Genomic DNA, 16297 nt, shown 5'->3' with positions numbered 1-16297 from the left:
TGGAGCCAGACAGTGACCCGGAAGCAGACGTGACTCCCATAGGCAGAGTGCTGGGCAGCGGCAGCGGCGACTGCAGCGGTAGAAGCAGCAATTTATCTGCGCGCGGCCCCAAACTGGGAAGAAGATGCTAATTAAAGTGAAGGTGGGAGCACCTCCAGCCTTGCCAAGACGCAGTGGTACTGGGCTGGCCGCTGTGCCTTGCGGGAGAAGTGGGGAAGGGAAACCACGCCTTTCCCGAGCCTGGAGGGCACTGACAGCCTCAGGGCTCCGCGCGAGGGGTGATGGGAAGTAGGGGGACCCAAAAGGGCTGTGAGAGCTGAGGGCTGGCCCCGCCTGACGACCCCGGGGTCTCTGCCATTCCTGCTTTCTCGCCAGAACTGGGCCATGACCCAGAAGGAGGCCGCCTTTGTCCGAGATCTCGCTGTGTTCGAACCCCCGCGGTCAGAGAGCAGCAGCTTGGCTCCCCGCTCCTTCAGATTCTTATGATGAGCTCTGATCTCCATTCTTCATGCCCGGGTTACCTGCTTCTCCCGGCCCCTAACATAGGCTGCCTCCGAACACAGCACAAAAACGTTAGCCTGGGGAAGCGGGGGGCCTCCCAGGAGCTAGACTGTAAGCCTTTGCTGATTGTCGCCAAGGTGTAGTATCTCAGCCGGCCTTCAGGAACCAAAGCTGGGAGTGTGTTCAGTCAGCACCTGACTGAGGCAGGTTAGTTATCAGTGCCCTAGTTCTTGGCACTAGCAGTGTTTCCTTCATCTACACCTCTCTGCTCCCGTGGTTCTTCATCAATTCCCAACCCTCATTAGTCCTGTCTGCTATTTCCTCTTCTGTATCTTTAGACAGAGAGACAAAAACTAACAATTGATGTAGTGAAACATTAGTTTGGCCTTTTTACTGCTAAGTCAGTCTGTCGTTCTTTCATCAGCTCCTTAGCGTATTTACCATACATAATAGCCACTCTTAACCTCTTCGGTCCTTCCAAACCACCTCTTCGATAAGGATTGAGGTCAAACAGGGTGCGTGTTAAAGGTCGTTGTTTTTCAGACTTTGAGTAGTACCCTATAAAAGAGCCAGTATTTGTGAAATTAATTTAATGAGTCACAAGCAACATTAAAAGAGAAGAAAGAAAATAGAATTATCAGGGTATACTGCTGGATGAGAGTATTGTTTTGTGAAATTTTTGTTTTCATTTTATATGTATATTACACACATGTATGTTACTAGTTCATGTGATTTTCTTATTGTGGGTCACTGTCAAGAAAGTTTGAGAAACACTAGCAGATGAATGCTTTTATGTTTTCAATGCATATGGTTTCTCATGTCCTCCTTGGCCTCTCTTAGTCTAAAGAAGAGGTTATTATTATACTTGGGTTCAACGTTTTGTAAGATTTTTTTTTTTTATCTCAACCTACACTAAGAAATTTTACCTCCTGCCCCATACAGACACAAAAAACTTAGCATGTGTGATATGCTCTGATGTTTTCAATTCTATTCGAAGTTGCTTTCATAACCCACTGATGGGTTGAGACCTGCAGTTTAAAAAAAGTACCGTGTTCTAGATGGACTTCTCACCTTGAGAGTGCGTAAGAATCACCTGGAGATCTTGTTAAAATGCTGATTTTAATTCACTAGGTCTGGGACGGGAGCCGAGCGTCTGCATTTCTGATATGCTCCCAGGTCATGCTGATGCTGCTTATCTGGGGACTGCCCTTTGAGTAGCAAGCTTCTAGATTTAGATTTCGTCTCTCTGAATCTGTTTTAATTTTGTATTTCTCTGAAATTCAGTCTCCTTTCCCAAAACACTTTCCTTTCCGCCTTCAAACAGATTTCTCTGCCTTCCTTCTCTCCTTTTTGTTTACTGCATTTCTTTATACATTAAATACATATGAAAGCAAATAGTTAGCTGTCAATTCCTATATAAATGATAGGTTTTTATTAGCAGGGTTCCTTTGTGAATTATTCATTTTTCAACTGTCATCTCTGTGTAGCTGACTTCTGTCTCTCTTTCTGCAATCCTTTAGCAACTAAATCCCTCCTGATTTAAATCTTCTCTTGCTACTTCATCTCTGTCTTTCTAAAGTTAAATATATCATCTTCTGTCTTAAGGTATCTTCCCAATGCTCATCTCATACATTGACCCCATCAATCTACCAGGTGTCTGGAACCCAGTTCTTTAGAGTCATTGTTCTCTTATAGAACCTAATTTTTCCTTTGATACCTGTTTCTGCTTGATTTTCTTTTCCATTCCTGTTACCCTTATTCTGGTCTGGGGTCTCATTAGCTTAGGTCTTTATTGCCCTGTGATACCTCCAGCCAGGTTTTCCTATCACCATACCTTCTAGAGTTTAGAGTCCAAACCAAGATGTGGTGTACAAAATCGTAGTGTACAGGTCTTCTTTCGACTTCTTTTTCATCATATTCTCTCCCCAGATCCTGCATTGATCCCCTCTTAGCAGATTACTTTGGGCAACTGTCTTTACTTTCTACGCCCCAGTTTTCCCATTCGTGTTTTTTTAACAGAATAAAACACAAAGTTCTTAAGGTTTCATTTCAATGAGTTTTTAACAACGGTATACTCTCATGTATACACAAGATCGAGAACATCTTCACCCCCTCCTCTGAAAGTTCCAGGGGTTGGTTTTGCTTGTTTTAGAACTTCATATAAATGGGATTATACGATATGTAGTTTTTGTGTCTGGCTTCTTTCACTCAGCATTATGCCTATTGTATCTGTAGTTCCTTCTTATAACTGAGTAGTAGTCCGTTGGATGACTGTGTCACACTGTGTTTATCCATTCTGCAGTTGATGGACATTTGAGTTGTCAGTTTGAGCCGGTTTTTGGCTATTATGAGTAAGGCTCCTCATACAGGTCTTTTGTTATACAGGTCTTTTTGTGAACATGTTTTCACTTCCTTTGGATAAATATCTAAGAGTGGAATTACTGGGTCACATGGTAGATATATGTAACTTTAAAAGAAACTGCCAAACAGTTCCCCAAGGGGTTGTACCGTTTTACATTCCCACCTGCAGTGAATGAGCATTCCAGCTGCTGTGTGCCCTTGCTAACTTGTAGTCATGTCAGGCATTTTTATTTGAGCTATTATGGTGAGTGTGAAAAGTTGTCTCATTCGGGTTTAAATTAATCTCCATTGATTTTCACTCACCACTCACTTGGTCATTGCACCTTATATTTGGACAATAATATTCATATGGTAGTTCCTTGTATGTTGGTTTGTTCTGTTAATTGTATGCCTCATTGTTTCTTGATTGTAAATCTTCACTTGAAAAAGATTCATAGCAAAGACTGCATTGCTTAATTTCTTTTATATCTCTTCCAGTGCCTAAAGGGGTATGTTGAGCTTAGGTTTATCATAGAGTTGTTAGATAGCATTGAATGTGTTCCCAGGTCACAATGACCAGATCTGAGGGAAGCAACCCAGTATGACATGATATATTGAGAATATCCTTTAAAATTGTTCAGTTTCTTTAAGAACAACTTTAATTATGGACGATTTCAAATATATACAACACCAGAGAGAAGGACATAACGCACCCTTTACCCAGCCTAAAAAGCTGTCATCTTGTGGCCAATCTTATTTATATTTACCAACTCTACTTATCTGATATTTTATAAAGCAAATCCCAGACAGCATAGCATGTTATTCATACATATTTCAATATTTACCTGTAAAAAGTTCTTTTTCCCCCATGTCACCGTAATTGTCACACCTAAAAAATTAACAATGATTTCTTACTATCATCAAATTTACTCTGCTGTTTCATTTGTTTTTTACAGTTTGTTTGAATCTGGATCCAACTAAGATGATACATTGCAATTGGTTGATATGTATTTTAAGCCTTTTTAAATCTGTAATTCCCCCCTTAGAGTTTCCTACAGTTTGGATTTGCTGATTACTTCCCCATGTTGTCTTTTAATTTATTCCTCTTTCCTCTGTGCTTCCTGTCAGTTAGTAACAAGATCTAGAGGCTTGAGTAGTCTTTTTTGTATGTTTATGTGAGGGAATAGTTCATAGGTGGTGGTGTGGGATGCACTTCTGTCAGGTTATTTTGCTTTCTGTGATGTTGGTCATGCCTCCATCCATTATTTCATTGGAGGTTACAAAATGAGGATATTCTGATTTTTTTTGTTGGTTCATATACTAGCTGGAATGCTTGAGCAGTGTTCAATATGGTAGCCATTAGCCACGTGGGCTATCGAGCACTTGAAATGTGGGTAGTGAGACTAAGGAATTGAAGTTTTCTTTCAATTACTTATTTTAATTGTATTTAATTTAATTATAAAAACTGAAACCTTATTCAGTCGTTGGGAAACTTTTAAGTATGTTTGGAACAAGTTAAATATGTAAATCTATTTTTCCAACTGTAAATTATGAAATTTAAATACAGATCAAGTATTTCAGATTAAAATTTACTATCTGACCTGAGAGAAGTGCTGTAAGAATGAAATGCACACAGGATTTTGAAGATTTGGTTAGAAAAAAAGTATAAAATATATTAATAATTTTTGTATTGGTTACATATGGAAGTGATAATATTTTGAATATATTGACTTAAGAATATTAAAATTAATTTCACCTTTTAAATATATGGCTACTAGTGTATTTAAAATTGTATATGAGCTTGCATTACATTTCTCTTTTTGTGTTGTTTAAAGATTGGCACCTGAGCTAACAACTTGCCAATCTCTTTTTTTTTTCTGCTTTTTCTCCCCACATCCCCCCAGTATATAGTTGTATATATATTTTTTTAGTTGTGGGTTCTTCTAGTTGTGGCATGTGGGATGCCACCTCAACATGGCCCGATAAGTGGTGCTGCATCTGCGCCCAGGATCCGAACTGGTGAAACCCTGGGCCACCAAAGTGGAGTGCGCAAACCCAACCAGTTGACCACAGGGCCAGCTCCACATTACATTTCTATTTCTGTTGGGCAGTGCTGCTTTACAGAATTGTTTCCTTATACTCTCCTCAAGATCAGTGTTTTAAAAATAATTTTTTTTCTCATTACAGTGTATTTATGGTATAAAAAAATGGAAAACACCGAAAAGCACAAATAATATGATTAAAATCACCCATAATCTCACAACTCAAGATAAAAGCCCTGATGTATATATCCTTCCAAACGTTTTCGAAAGCGCATAAATACACATGTTCTTTTTTTTTGTTTTTACAAAATTGGAATTATATTGCTATTCTAAACATTATTTGAAGACTGTGTGATTTTCCTTCTTATGTTTGTACCACAATTTATTTAACCCTCAATTGTTTGATATTTAGATTGTGTCTAAGTTTTCAGCGTCAGAAGGCTGCAGTGATGTTGTTGTGGGTACATTTTTGGACACAGTCCTGCTTATTTTCTCAGAAGTGTTGTTGCTGGGATGCTGTATTGCCCGATTGCTCTCCATATACGTTCATGGGCTTCTACAGTCAGTTTCAAAAACAAAGGGCCAATCCTATGGTTTTAGTGTTTACAAACCAATAATTTTTTTTCATGTCGTACAGCCCAAGCATCTTACTCTTGGGAGAGCAGTTCTAGACCTTCTCTTAAACTCTTTCTTACTCTTTAAGCATTTTTATTGTCAGAATGAATATTTGTTTACTAATATTGATGTGACAAAGGAATATATATATATATATATATATATATATATTTTTTTTTTTTTTAAGGAAGATTAGCCCTGAGCTAACATCTGCTGCCAATCCTCCTCTTTTTGCTGAGGAAGACTGGCCCTGAGCTCACATCCGTGCCCATCTTCCTCCATTTTAAATGTGGGACACCTACCACAGCATGGCTTGCCAAGCAGTGCCATGTCTGCACCTGGGATCCGAACCCGGGAACCCTGGGCCACCGAAGTAGAACGTGCGAACTTAACCACTACACCACTGGGCCTGCCCCAGGAATATATTTTTATTAGAAATGTAAATGGTACAGATAAAGCAAGTTACCTCCCCTCAGTCCTACTCCCCTTCTCGAAGATAGTCACTATTAAGAGAGACGTATGCTTTTAATCCCTTCTTCTATGCATGTACATATGTCTGTATCTCCATACAGAAAATGATAGATAATTATACATTCTCTAGATCTTTCCATGTTAGTGTATAAGCTGTTACATAATAAATATGTCATTCTATGGATGTACCATAGTTTAATAGTTTTCTTATTAATAGGCATTAGGCTATTTCTAGTCTTTTGCTCTTACAAAAGGTGCTGCAGCAAACCTCACCTGTTCCTCTCTGGATCCATGCTCAAGCTTTTCCTCCAACTTAGTTACCTAGAAATAGAACTCTCTGGTTGAAGAGTCTTCTCATTCAAAGTATTAAGATCAATAAAGTGAAATAATTTGTGGACAGCACAGAATTGCAAACTTTTCATTTCGTCAGGAAAGGGCCTAAAAAAAAATCATTGTATATTGTCACTGTCATTTCATAAAAGGACATTTTAACACCCAAATATATTTAGTTTCATGAAAATCTCACTGTTGTCATTATTTTTCTCATTTTACCATAGACTATTGAAAATTTTCACACGGACCACCTTGGGTTCGGGTAGAAACTTGAAAATCACTGTTGTAATTTATTCTTTTGCATCCAAACAGGTAAATCCAAAGGAGTTACTCTTGCATTTTTGGAAATATACTTGGTTCTGAACCACTCTCATAGTTGAGAAATTAGGTCCTCAGTACTTCTTCATGCTGGTCTAGGTGAATACCATAAGTAGAAACCGTGTGTTATTTTGTGAACCTTCTGCAGGATCGTATACTGGATCTCAATACTAGACCAGCCGGACTCAGTTAAGCAGTACCGAGTACAGACTTAAAAGTTCAGGCTCTGGGTCCGAAGAGTCTGTGTTTGGATCTGCACACTCCTTTTGACTTCCTAGGCATGCTTTTTAACCTGTCCAAGCCCCATTTTCCTCATCTATAAAAGAGTGATAGTAATAGTACGTATCTCATAAATACTAGCAAGAATTAAACAGATTGATGCCTGTTGGACACTCAGCATAGTTTCTGACTCTTGCAAAGTGTTTGGTAAATGTTGGCTGTGATCATAACCTGATCATTGGTGTATTTGGCCCTTCCACAAATATTTACTGACTGCTCGTATGTCAAACCCTGTGCTTTGTGCTTAGATTAGAACAGTCTCTGTCCTTTAGGAAGCTGTAGTGTAAGTTGGAGAGTTTAACACTTAAACAACTAGCTCTAGTGGGTACTGAAGTGCACTGGTGGCAAGTCATTGATCTTATATTGCAGGGTCCTTGAAGGTTTGAGAAGAGTGGGGGAGGGTATGGCAACAAGGAAACGAGTAGAAGCAAAGAAATGCCCTTAAACTAGACCGTACATGGTGTGTTTGTGGTCTGGGTTACTGTAGACTGGCGCGGATAGAGCTTTAAGAGCAAAGACGGGTGGGAGATTAGATTGAATGGAGCATGGTATTTGTACGTGTACTGTCAGTATGATTATTGCATTTGGATATCATCAGGCCTTAGCCTATGGAAGAAGTCGAGAAGAGCAGAGCTGCAATTTAGGATTTAGGTAGGAGTCTAGAGAAGATATGGGGGAATAGAATGTGGAATTCTAGTGTTCCTTAAGAAGCTGGTCAGAGATGGTCTCTTGTGTCCTTGAGAATTCTTTGAATTACCTGAATGTTCAGTTCTAGCATTCATGTATAAAACTGGCTCCTTCTGACTCAAAAGAATACTTTCCTTAGGATACCTCTCATCACTGTCTCATCTAAAAGAACTCCAGTGTTCTCATGGATTCTAGTGGGGTGGGGGTGGGAGATGACCTGTGGCATTAAGAGGGTCAAATAATTCACAGAATTTTGCCCTATCAAAGTTGTCCATAGCCTAAAAATGTTTGACGAATACAGGTATGGTCAAAGCCTTCTGATTCTTCAAACCAGCTTAGCTGAGAATGTGTATCTCTCAGAAAGCAGTAGATCCCCAGAGACGAGGACAGGATGTTTTACCTAGAAGATGAATTATGTAGTGGGCTATAGGACTCATGAAACCCTTGCCTGTTTCAGACGCTGACCGGAAAGGAGATTGAGATTGACATTGAACCCACAGACAAGGTAACGTATGCCCACCACCTCTTCGTGCCTATCGCCCTGCATGTGCGTTTGTTTGGATATGCTGATGAATGTAGTCCTTTGCTCTCATGCTATGTGCGTAGCTCTTGTTCTTCCCACTTCCGTCCTACCCCTAGCAGCCCCTGACTACTTGTTCTCCTAAAGGTGGAGCGAATCAAGGAGCGTGTGGAAGAGAAAGAGGGAATCCCCCCACAGCAGCAGCGGCTTATCTACAGTGGTAAACAGATGTGAGTCTGGAATGGGAATGAGGGCATGGCGATCTTATGTGAAGATGAGGGCGCAAATACTGCCAGTGGAGGGGGCCTGCCTCTTTGTTTTGGTGCCTTGGACCCTTTAGCAATTTGGTGAAGCCCCTGAACCCCTTCTCAGAATAAGATTTTTGCAGACTTAAAATATGTAGAATTACAAAAGAAAGTAATTATATTGATATACAGTTATCAAAATACTAAAAAAGCAAATTTGTGATATAATTATCTATGTGCTTATTTATTAATACATTAAGGTCTAATGGTGGGTCCAATAACTACCATAATTTTGAAATATTTTCAAGATACTTGCAAATAGTTGTATTATGATATGAAAATATCTAATTTCTGTTGTTAACAGATTACCCATATTGCTAATACCACTGAGTGTTTTTACCTATGTTCAAGATTAAAAGAAATATCATATTTCAGTTAGGGGTTAGTAAAAATAAAGATGTAATTTTTTTCTCATCTGAGTTCATAGACCCCCAGAGAGATCCATAAAACCCAACCAAGAACCCTGTTCTAGAAGGTATTTCTAATGCTTTTTTGGCCTCCTTTTCCTGCAGGAATGATGAGAAGACAGCAGCTGATTACAAGATCCTAGGCGGTTCAGTCCTCCATCTGGTGTTGGCTCTGAGAGGAGGCGGTGGTCTTAGGCAGTGATGGACCCTCCCTCCATTTTACCTCCTTACCCTGTCGCTCGTAATGAGGCATCATATATCCTCTCACTTTCTGGGACACCAGAGCCACTGCCCCGTCTCATGGATGCCCAGTCTTGTGTGTCTACTGGTGGGAGACTGTGAGGGCCCCAGGATGCAGTGTTCCTGGCCCAAAGGGCCCTTGCTGGCTACTGGGTTTTAGTTTGCAGTCCTGCGTGCTTCCCTCTGTTATGGCTATGTCCCTGATTGTCAATAAAATATTTCCTGGCCTCTTGGAATCTATCTTCTCTTGCACAAATGTGATTGAAATCAAAGTGGACCCAGTGCACACTCGGTTACGCCAGGCTGAAGGAGTAGGACAGTGGAAGGGAATGTGCCCTCAGAAGGATTATCAGACCCTAGGAATGCCTGCTCTCAGTGGTGTGCTGGAGCCAGCACTTACCAGCTCACGAGAGCTAATTATTGGCGTCTGTTCTCAACCCCATGTTGAGTGACTTCATGTTGGTAGCTTGAAATTGGCCATGGTAGGAATATTTACAGAAATTGGCAGACAATACAAATCGGTCTCACCCACAGAATGGTGGTTACGTATCTACCAGCATACTACTGGCATGGGTGGTAGAACCAGGAGAGTGAATTCTTTCCCACTGTGGCCTACTGGACGTTTGGGCCTGGTTTGAGAGAGGCCTCAAGGGTTTTGCAGACACTCCTGTTTTTGATAGGAAAGATTCACCCTGGGCTAACATCTGTTGCCAATCTTCCGCTTTTTTTCCTCTCCAAAGCCCCGGTACATAGTTGTATATTCTAGTTGTCCTAGTTCTTGTGTGTGAGCTGCCACCACAGTGTGGTTACTGATAGACGAGTGGTGTGGTTCTGCGACCAGAGCTGAACCTGGGCCTTGGAAGCTGAGCACACTGAACTTTAACCACTAGGCCATCAGGGCTGGCTCTGCAGACGCTCCGTTCTTTATGGCTGGTATTGCTGGGGCTCTGGGTTCTACAGTACGGAGAGAGGCTGACACGGAGAAGGGTGGAGTGAGGAGTGACACAAGCTACGATACATCACTTAGGTCTCGGTAAGATAAAATGAGATGGGTCCCAGAAAAAAAGGCTTCCCTTCCCTGGCTTCTCTAGTTTAGTAGAATGGCGAGGCTGGGTGTAGTGGGAACGTAAGGGAAGAAGATCTCTTGAAGAGACAAAGACCTCTGGTCCTGCGCGCGGTGGCTCAGGCATTTGCTGCAGGCTGTTCCCTCCTCCACCATCAGAAGGCGCTCTTGCGCAGTCTTCAGACTGACAGCCCCGGCGCGGCGTGGCGGCGCTCTAGCCGCGTGTCTCAGGCCGGCGGGGCGGCCTCGTAGCCCTGGGAGCGCTGCGAGGACTCTGTGGCCGCGGGGAAACCCCGCCTCCGAGCAGTCGGCTTGCGGCGCTGGTGATGGCGCAGCTCCCGAAGCTGGCGGTCTTCGATCTGGGTGAGGGCCCGACTTGGGAGAGTTTCGTAGGGCGCTCTCTTCCCAAACCCCAGTTGCAGCGCTCGAGGCCCTGCGCCCTCCAAGGCTGAACCCCCGCTTCCTCTCGCAGATTACACGCTCTGGCCTTTCTGGGTGGACACGCACGTAGACCCCCCGTTCCACAAGGGCAGGTGAGGCGGGGCTGGGGGGCGGGCCCGGCGGGCCTGCCGGCGCTGAGCGCTCTCTCGCCCTCTCCAGTGATGGAGCTGTACGAGACAGGCGGGGCCAAACCGTCCGACTGTACCCAGAGGTGCCTGAGGTCCTGGAACGATTGCAGGGCCTTGGGGTGCCCGTCGCGGCCGCTTCCCGGTAAGAAGAGCGACTGAAAAAAACTCAGTTCGATGCTGAGAGATGCGTGCATGAGGAGACTTCCCGTGTAACCCCTTGGCTACAAAAATTTCGGCCATGTATGTTTGCAAATACTTCGATATTTTTCTAATTGTACCCTCTCCTGTGCCTTTTATTAAACATTGGCTAGAGCCACGCATGTCAGACAAGAAGGATATGGAGTTGAATAAGGGCCGAGGATGCCTGGCCATGCTGGAATACAGCAAGTTATTCCCCCCTGGTTATACGTAAGTTAACTTGCAGCCCTGGCCCTCCACACTCCTGATCTCATCTTCTACACCTTTGTGCAGGACAAGTGAGACTGAAGGTGCCAACCAGCTACTGGAGCTCTTTGACCTTGTCAGATACTTTGTTCATCGCGAAATCTATCCAGGCAGCAAGGTCACACACTTTAAGAGGTACGTGGGGAGGAGCAGAGAGAGACAAGACCAGAGAGCTGGAGGAGCGAAGAAGCCAACGTGGTTACCCCCTGCCCTCACCCCCTGCCCTGTCTTGCACAGGTTGCAGCAGAAGACTGGAGTTCTTTTCTCCCAGATGATCTTCTTTGATGATGAGAAGCGGAATATTGTAGATGTCGGCAAACTGGGTACTGAGTGGTGAAAACAGCCATTTGGGCAATGAGGAGATGGGGTTCCTAGGAGGGGTTAGGTAGATATGTACAGGATGGATAGTTTGCATGACGGGTGACACCCACAAAAGATGAGAGTAATTGTAGGGAGCCCTGAAGGCCTGATGAAACGTCGTTTCTTTTCTTTTCAGGTGTTACCTGCATTCATGTGCGGAATGGCATGAGTCTTCACACCCTAACTCAAGGCTTAGAGACATTTACAAAGGCCCAAGCTGGACCCTGAGATCCAGCCCCGTGGATGAGCCTCATTGGAGGCATAAAACTGAAAGGAAATCAGAAAGGAAGACATTTTCAGGTGTATTTGCAAATTATTAAAGTGTATTTGCATGTGACAGAAGAGAACTTACCCACAGTGTGGGTTGTTTCTACTTTTCTAGCGTGTGAACCGGGGTCGGCTGCCCGGAGGTGGCAAGACTGGAGTGTGAGGTCTTAGACTGCGTCAGGTTCTGCCTTATAAACTTGTGGCAAGCCCAAGACTATGATTCCCTTGTGCTCACCCCATCCCCACCCCTCTCCGGAGCTCTGTCAAGAGCATGAAGAACTCTTCCACTGGCCCCAAGTAGTGGGGTGCGTGACCCTGCACATTTCCCTCCAGGAAACAAGTACTTTGTTTTTGGGGGGCGGGGCGGCCTTTTTATATAGTGGAAAATGAAGCGTCCGCTTTAAGAGAAGCGCGTGGAAGTGGGGCTGGAGGCTTGGGTCACGTGATAGAAATGGGCTCGTCTGCGCCTCTTGATGATGTCGTCGCGGTGCCCCAAGGAGGGATTGGCCGAGGCCAGTCTCCGCGTGATGAGACAGGACCCTCCCCGAGAGCAAGGCGGAAGTGTGCGGGCCGCCGCGGGGCGCAGGCGGGAGAGGCTGGGGTCGCGATGAGTGGGCTCGGCCGACTCTTCGGGAGGGGTGAGCCGGGCGAGACTGGTCGACCGGGAGGTGCTGGCCCCAGGGGTCGGGGAGACCGGAGGGGAAGAGACCCGGGAGACAGGCTGTCCCGAAAATCCCGGCCGATGGCCCGGCAAGGCCTTCTCCGGTGCCAGGAGGCCCCGCCTTGTCAGCGAGTCCCCCTCCGTGTGCCGTCCTTCCCCCACCCCCGGAGGGCAGAGCTCGAGGCCCGGGAGGGGACGTGAGAGAAGAGCGTGGCGACTGTGCCGGCTCCCACTGTGTAGGCTTGGGGGATGAGTTTCTGCCTGTTGTCGTGCAGTTCTTTCCAAACCCCTGGTGCTTGCTTTATTCTGGGCAAGAGGGAATCTGAGAGGACGAGGAAAGATTGCCTTCTTGAAGCTCTTATCTGGTGGGCAAAGACAAGCAAAAATCGGCATTTACAGTGTAGTGTGGCAACCCCACTGTGGAGATGTTCCTAAAAACCAGGGGAGCACAGAGGAAGCAGGAGTCTGGGGGCAGTGATCCAGGAGGCTAGAAATGTGCCAGGTGGGGAATTGACATTCTCCAGGAAGAGCTAACTGTATGCAAAAGAGAGGCTGGAAAGAGTATGATATATTCAGGGAAAAGAAGTTCTGGCTGCCCTGTGAGTGAGTGTGTGTGTGTGTGTGTGTGTGTGCGCGCATGCTGAAGGGGAAGAGGAAAGTAGAAGGCAGTGTGGATGGAGAGGTGAATGAGAGCCAGATCATGAAGCACCTTGTTTGTCTTGTTTAAAAAGTTTTCGATTTTATCCTGTAGGCAGTGGAGAGTATGGAAGGATTTTAAGCAGGCAAGGGCCATCAGATTTTTGTTTTAAATAACTCTATTAGATGTGCAGAAGATGAAGGGGAAAATCAAGATCAGACTTTTTTTCCTTTGGCCCCCTGTATTTCATTCAGTTTGATCCTGTAGAGTCAGGACCTTGGGCATCTCCTAGGACAGCAAGAGGAACGGTGATTAAAAAAGGGACTCAGCTCTGGTGAGGGGTGTGACAATGGGGAGGCCATGCATGTGTGGGTGCAGGGGGTGTATGGGAAATCTCTGTACCTTCCACTCAAGTTGCTGTCAACCTAAAACTGCTCTAAAAAATAAAGTCTATTAATTAAAAAAAAAATTAGAAATGAATTGAAAGGCAGCTTGGAATAGCAAAAGAACACTGGCTTTGGATGTCATACTGCCACATTTCAATTCCTGCTCAATCTCTTACGGGTTGTGATTTTAGACAAAAAAATGTAACATCTTTGTGTCTATCTTCATATTTATAAAGTGAAGATAGCACGTTCGCTGTAGAGAGCCATTTTGGGATTAATAATAACAGTCAAGTGCCTAGCACACACTGTGCACTCAGTGATTAGTGGCGAGTATTCTTCCTTCACACAATGTGGGCCTGCTCCATTGGACTCCAGGGAAGAAGGAGAAGGGGCCCACCCCTGAAGAGGCAATACAGAAACTGAAGGAGACGGAGAAGATACTGATCAAGAAACAGGAGTTTCTGGAGCACAAGATTCAACAGGAGCTACAAACGGCCAAGAAGCATGGCACCAAGAATAAGAGAGGTAAGGGGGAAAGGCGCCTTTAGGAGGGCCAGGTGGGCAGCAGGGGCTTCTGGCTCTGATGTTCAGCGTGTGGGCTGGGTCAGCCGCCCTACAGGCTTTGCGGAGGAAGAAAAGACTGGAACAGCAGCTGGCACAAATTGACGGGACATTATCCACCCTGGAGTTTCAGCGTGAGGCCATTGAGAATGCCACCACCAATGTCGAAGTGCTTCGTACCATGGAGCTTGCTGCCCAAGGCATGAAGAAAGCCTACCAGGACATGTGGGTACGGGGGTAGGGAAGGAGGGGGCCCAGGCACTGGGGAGAGTAGCTTGGTATTGTGCTTTGAATCTTACAACCTCTCAGAATGTGAGATCACAGTATAGACACCTCTAATGGCTAGACCTCTGTCCGCCTCCTTGCTTCCTGCAAGAAGATCTCTCTGCTGGCTGGGGCATTCCAGGGAGGAGAGATGATTTCCTAATTGTTAAAGATCCTTCCGAGAAGGAAGTGCAACCTGTCCTCCCCACTGTGGCTTCTTGCCATTTCTCAGCCTCGTCTTGCTCTTTACAATTGTCCAGGGATCTCTTCTACCTGGTAGCCGTAAGTTTATCAGTCTGAGGCCATGGGCAGGAGGGACTTCCTTCTTGTGAGGTGAGAACGTCAGGGGGGTTGTTGCCTAATTTTTTGGCTATATATCTTGTTCTCAGGGACATTGACAAGGTGGATGAACTGATGGCTGACATCACAGAACAGCAGGAGGTGGCCCAGCAGATCTCAGATGCCATTTCTCGGCCTTTGGGCTTTGGAGAGGATGTGGATGAGGTGATTGGAAGTGAGGGGTCAGGGAATATTGGAGAAAAGCATGGGACCAGGCAGAAGGGATGCCCAAAAGAATTGTGCGGCAAGTTCTGGGGAGGAACTCCAGAAGTGGTATGTTTTTAGAAGTAGAAGTTTCCTTTCTTCATCTTGAATAGTCTTGTCGTCCCCCATCCAGGATGAACTGTTGGAGGAGCTAGAGCAGCTGGAGCAGGAGGAATCAGCCCGGGAGTTGTTACCTGTGGATGATAAGGAGGAAGAACCTCCAGTCAAACTACCCAGTGTACCCACCCATGTGCCAGCAGAGCCAGGTACCCAGGGCTGTTCTGTTGTCTCAAGGACTTGAGAGGGTGGGATAGATATGGGGAAGATTATTCCTCAGTCATCCTGCCTCAAAGGAACCAGGCAGAGAGGGCTGCTGCTGCAGTTGCACAGGTTGTTGACTGCATAAGGGCACCTGGCTGAAGGGGAATGGGGACTGAAATCTGGCCTGTGCTCCATTCAGCAAGCTGTGTACCCTGGCTTAGGGCTGCAAACACTGGGAGAAAGGCATCTTTTTCTAACTTGCACAAAGATGCTATGGGAATAGCAGCAGCCCAGCAAGCAGAAGGACCACACCTTTAGGTTCTTTGCTAGGGAGAGAGAATTTAGCAGGCTCTGAGTGTTCTAGCAGGGGATGGTTGGAAGTTTCTGAAGCCTTAACACTTCTTTCTTTCTCTGGGTGTCCTTGTCCCCAAGCTCCCGAGGCAGATGAAGATGCAGAAGCACTGAAGCAGTTGGCTACCTGGGTGTCCTGACGAGTCTGGCCTTGTCTTCTTGACGCTGCCTTTGTTGCTCTTTTCCTTAAGTGCCAAGTGCTGAGCTAAAGGACCATAGCCCTATTGGGAGGTCCTGCTGAGGGTGGTAGTATGACCCTGCCGGAGAAAAGGGTCTGTTGCCCTCCCATCCCTGGCTCAACTCTCAACAAGGATCTTGGTGCGGGAGAGCCCCTGGGCTCCTTTCTCTTTGATAGCACTTACAGTGCCCTTGTTCCCAATAAAATTGGGTGGATGGAGTCCTAGTGCTTCTGCTGCCTGCTCTACACCTGAAACTCTTCCCCTGGTCCTTGGAGCTTTATTTCAAGCAATGAATAATAATGGGAATAATGAAGGAGCATTGGAACATAGAATAAATGGGAGTTTCCAATATCTTAACCTACTGTGTTCCAGGCAGATACTGTTTGATCTTTCAAGTTGGTTTGTCCCAGAGTTGCCTAGTGCTGAGGTTGAGGAAACTGCCATCTGTTACTTAGGACTGTGTGGAGCTGTCTCTGTGTCTTCCCTCATCACTTTGTCCCAATCATGCCTCTGCCAAGACAGGCCCATAATTTACTACCCATTGTCCTTTTGCAAAGCCCCTTTTCAAGGACAGAGAGGGAGAATACAGGGATAAAGTAGTTTTCCTTTATTCAGAACCCATAGGTAAAAGGCTCGGTTTGAACTGGCACTTGTGTGTCTAGGGGCAATAATGCGAGGGGTCATGACTCAGTG

The 16297-nt window shown here is 45.1% G+C and overlaps 3 protein-coding genes across 3 annotated transcripts; all 3 read left to right on the top strand.

Moving 5' to 3' along the window:
- On the top strand, positions 1–9298 carry NEDD8 (NEDD8 ubiquitin like modifier). Its single transcript, XM_001489831.6, has 4 exons — positions 1–142; positions 8044–8091; positions 8254–8336; positions 8924–9298. The coding sequence occupies exons 1-4, from the start codon at positions 125–127 to the stop codon at positions 9018–9020; spliced, it is 246 nt and encodes an 81-aa protein (XP_001489881.1). The 5' UTR covers positions 1–124; the 3' UTR covers positions 9021–9298.
- A 1049-nt stretch (positions 9299–10347) lies between these two features.
- Positions 10348–11828, top strand: MDP1 (magnesium dependent phosphatase 1). Its single transcript, NM_001412192.1, has 6 exons — positions 10348–10484; positions 10594–10654; positions 10722–10832; positions 11162–11269; positions 11372–11457; positions 11631–11828. Exons 1-6 carry the CDS (start codon positions 10448–10450, stop codon positions 11720–11722), a joined length of 495 nt encoding a protein of 164 aa, NP_001399121.1. The 5' UTR covers positions 10348–10447; the 3' UTR covers positions 11723–11828.
- Positions 11829–12130: 302 nt separating this feature from the next.
- On the top strand, positions 12131–15858 carry CHMP4A (charged multivesicular body protein 4A). Its single transcript, XM_001918363.6, has 6 exons — positions 12131–12399; positions 13821–13970; positions 14054–14231; positions 14660–14774; positions 14947–15079; positions 15507–15858. Exons 1-6 carry the CDS (start codon positions 12213–12215, stop codon positions 15563–15565), a joined length of 822 nt encoding a protein of 273 aa, XP_001918398.3. The 5' UTR covers positions 12131–12212; the 3' UTR covers positions 15566–15858.
- The last annotated feature ends 439 nt before the right edge of the window (positions 15859–16297 follow it).

The sequence above is a fragment of the Equus caballus genome, chromosome 1 (genome assembly GCF_041296265.1).
Source record: "Equus caballus isolate H_3958 breed thoroughbred chromosome 1, TB-T2T, whole genome shotgun sequence".
Lineage (NCBI taxonomy): Eukaryota > Metazoa > Chordata > Mammalia > Perissodactyla > Equidae > Equus > Equus caballus.
This window is presented reverse-complemented; position numbering and strand designations above follow the sequence as displayed.

Bases quoted from the DNA above. Each gene is read 5' to 3' on its own strand.
- MDP1 (NM_001412192.1), top strand. From the start codon at position 10,448: ATGGCGCAGCTCCCGAAGCTGGCGGTCTTCGATCTGG. The intron at 10,655-10,721 runs GTGAGGCGGGGC...CGCCCTCTCCAG, and splicing joins CCCCCGTTCCACAAGGGCAG to TGATGGAGCTGTACGAGACA. The intron at 11,270-11,371 runs GTACGTGGGGAG...TGTCTTGCACAG, and splicing joins AAGGTCACACACTTTAAGAG to GTTGCAGCAGAAGACTGGAG.
- NEDD8 (XM_001489831.6), top strand. The intron at 8,092-8,253 runs GTAACGTATGCC...GTTCTCCTAAAG, and splicing joins ACATTGAACCCACAGACAAG to GTGGAGCGAATCAAGGAGCG. The intron at 8,337-8,923 runs GTGAGTCTGGAA...CTTTTCCTGCAG, and splicing joins ATCTACAGTGGTAAACAGAT to GAATGATGAGAAGACAGCAG.
- CHMP4A (XM_001918363.6), top strand. From the start codon at position 12,213: ATGGGCTCGTCTGCGCCTCTTGATGATGTCGTCGCGGTGCCCCAAGGA. The intron at 12,400-13,820 runs GTGAGCCGGGCG...ATTGGACTCCAG, and splicing joins CGGCCGACTCTTCGGGAGGG to GGAAGAAGGAGAAGGGGCCC. The intron at 14,775-14,946 runs GTGATTGGAAGT...TCCCCCATCCAG, and splicing joins TTGGAGAGGATGTGGATGAG to GATGAACTGTTGGAGGAGCT.